At 39.2% G+C, this 3,301-nt stretch overlaps 1 protein-coding gene across 1 annotated transcript in view; it reads left to right on the forward strand.

The window, feature by feature from the left end:
* The first annotated feature begins 1,287 nt into the window (after positions 1-1,287).
* Positions 1,288-3,301, forward strand: part of LOC106873655 (transmembrane protein 205) — a 19,956-nt gene continuing 17,942 nt past the window's right edge. The window contains exon 1 of the mRNA XM_014921103.2: positions 1,288-1,437. Within this exon, the coding sequence (XP_014776589.1) occupies positions 1,430-1,437 (8 nt within the window). The 5' untranslated portion in view covers positions 1,288-1,429. The remainder of the gene's footprint in view (positions 1,438-3,301) is intronic.

Consider the following 3,301-nt stretch of genomic DNA (forward strand, 5'->3'; position numbering starts at 1 on the left):
CCTCCAAGATCAGTTCATGAATTTTCGTGATGTTTTCATTCGTTCGGGAGGTCGATGTTCGTCCTGAACAAGGTCGGTCTTCAATCGACAAGTGACCATTCCTAAAGCGTGAAAACCACTCGTAAACTTGTGTTTTGCTTATGGCAACGTCTTTGTAAGCTGTTCGAAGCATGACAACTGTTTTCGGCCACTGTTTTCCCCAGTAGAAAACAGAATTTCATGAAAGCACGCTGTTCCTTCATTTTAGCCATCGTAAAAATCGATGAACAGGGGAGGAGCATTGGAAAACAAAGTTTTCTAGTTATCTAGTATCTAGTTATCTAGTTTCAAGAAATTCGGAATTTCCAGAAATCCGGAGATAATGTGCCGTACCATGCAATATACTGTACTCTGTGTTGAGCAAACAGACCCTGTTTTTGAAGTTGGTTAATTTACTTACGGTGTTTAGAAATAGTATTGTTCTTTGCCTTTTTAAGTAGATTAATACAGATTAAACATACTCTGCTTCAGAACTGTATTATTCTGCACTTGTTTCTATTAAATAAAATCACGGTCTTTCCTTTTCCTTCGTTTAATTTTCCTACATCATCCTATAAACATTATACTGTATATCTAGTACAGCATGGTGGAGGCGCAATGGCCCAGTGGTTAGGGCAGCAGACTCGTAGTCATAGGATCCTAGACCAGGCGTTGTGAGTGTTTATTGAGCGAAAACACGAGGCTCCGGCAGAGGATGGTGGCGAACCCTGCTGTACTCTTTCACCACAACTTTCTCTCAATCTTTCTTCCTGTTTCTGTTGGCTTTGTATTTCAAAAAGCCAGCCTTGTCACACTCTGTGTCACGCTGAATCTCCCCGACAACTACGTTAAGGGTACACGTGTCTGTGGAGTGTCCAGCCACTTGCACGTTAATTTCTCGAACAGGCTGTTCCGTTGATCGGATCAACTGGAACCCTCGTCGTCGTAACCGACGGAGTGCCAACCATAAATACACATTTACACTCTGTGTCGCGCTGAATCTCCCCGAGAACTACGTTAAGTGTCCAGCCACTTGCACGTTTATTTCTCGAACAGGCTGTTCCGTTGATCGGATCAACTGGAACCCTTGTCGTCGTAACAGACGGAGTGTCAACCATAAATACACATTTAGTCTGTCTCCAGAAAACCGGAAAGTCCAGAAATTCGGGACACTTCCGGTCTCAAACTTGCCGGATAATGGATCCGATATTGCACAAGTCATATAATGTTCTCTCCGTCTTTTAATCACATCAGCAGCAAATGAGTCTACTACGGAGGGGAGATAACTCTCAATGCCTCACTATTAACCAGCTGGTAATCAGCGAGGCAACAGTATTTTGCTTCGGCGTCTGCCATATTTCTCTCCTCATATTCCTACTCATCTAATTCCTTGCAAAAAACATCACTCAAGATGGTTCCGTAAGTATAGTTGTTATTGTTACTATATCTATATTCCATCCGTTATTGCTAAACTAACCGAAAACAAAAATCAGCATTGTTTTCGCTCCGCTTTGTTTTGTTTCGTTTACATAATGTATTTTAAACTAACCTCAAACGCTATTTGTCTCTTATATAAAACCTTACATAACTACTTATGTAAAGAAAGAAATACATTTGTTTCTTAAAATGTTGTCGTTGGAGAAACCAAACTAAACCGATCACAGGTTTTACAAGCTTTACTAAGGAGTCGGATCGAGAAATTACCGGCTTCTACGAACGTGGTCTATCGATTTGTAAGAAATAACAGTCACAATTCCATCAAGTTATACCGAGCAGTTTTTATAAATGAAAACATTCAATCGATAATATTAGTTAGTCCTAGATATGGTATTTCTGAAGAGGAAAAAGAATGATTTTAAAAAAAAGACAGGATGGTCACATCTGGAGCGTTTTTGGCTACGTGTCTTCCAGCTCAGTCGGGCTTAAACGGTGACAACTAATTTCATATTCGTGGACAGTTTCTCAAAGTTATTTGATCAACAACAGAGAAATTGGAACTGGTATTGTTGTTTCGCTCATGATCGACTCTAACCGAACTAGTATCCAAAGTTATCCCAGCCGTGACCATCCCGATTGACAGAATCGTTAGCACGCCGGGCGAAATGCTTAGCGGTATTTCGTCTGCCGTTACGATCGGAGTTCAAATTTCGCTGAGGTCGACTTTGCCTTTCATCCTTTCGAGGTCGATAAATTAAGTACCAGCTGAACACTGAGGTCGATGTAATCGACAAATCCCCTCCCCCAAAATGACTGCCCTTGTGGCAAAATTTGAAACCATTATTATTATTATTTAGATATTATACATCGAGGCTTGTGTTACCTAATTCGTCCTTCCCGTTTATTAAGGTGATAATGCAGTGTTTAACGTAGAGGAGGTTTGACTGCTATGTCTAACACGTCAAACGATTACGCAAAAAAAACCCGTCTTCGTTGTTTTAATGTCTGCTGTTGAGCCACATGATGTTTGGGAAGGATTTCAATTTATTAAAGGAATGCATGCTTTTCTTATACAGTCTAATTCTCTCTCTCTCTCTAACACAAACATGGCACGTGTATGTATGTATGTATGCATGCATGTCTATTGTGTGTATATAAATGTATGCTTACATATGTGTATGCGTGTACATGTGTATGTATATATATTTGTATGTATGCACATGTGTGTATATATATATATATATATATATATATACACGTATATATGTGTGTATGTATATATACATATGTATATATACGTATGTGTATATATATACGTATGTGTGTGTGTATACATATATGTGTGTGTGTTTCTATATGTATATGTGTACACACACATACACACAAATACGAATTTGTTGTTGCTCAAAGGTCAGACCATCCTGTGTGACTTTATATATTTCGGACATCACACAATTTCACCCTGAAAGTCGTGTGTGGTTTGCAGGAATTTACCTGCTATTTCTAGTATCACTATGAACCACTTGGATGTTCCTATATGCACGCGTGCTTATGTATATTCCGTGTCGATTAATCGTTAAAACCAACCAAAAGCTGATAACTGTTTTGTTTGGGAAACAGTCACTGCAGTAAAGGTCAAACTGTCGTTGTTGTTGTTGTTGTTGTTGTTGTTGTTGTTGCTGCGGTTATTATTCTTTAGCACCAGGTTAAACGTGATCAAACAGACCTAAGATCAAAGACACTCCAATCATGACTATCCCGTCTTTTTTTTTTCCGAGACCCACACTGTTCAAAGTGTCCCGTGTTTTTTCGTTTGTTTGGGATCATTTTAAGACTGAAAGGTCAG

This window comes from Octopus bimaculoides, chromosome 23, assembly GCF_001194135.2.
Source record: "Octopus bimaculoides isolate UCB-OBI-ISO-001 chromosome 23, ASM119413v2, whole genome shotgun sequence".
Lineage (NCBI taxonomy): Eukaryota > Metazoa > Mollusca > Cephalopoda > Octopoda > Octopodidae > Octopus > Octopus bimaculoides.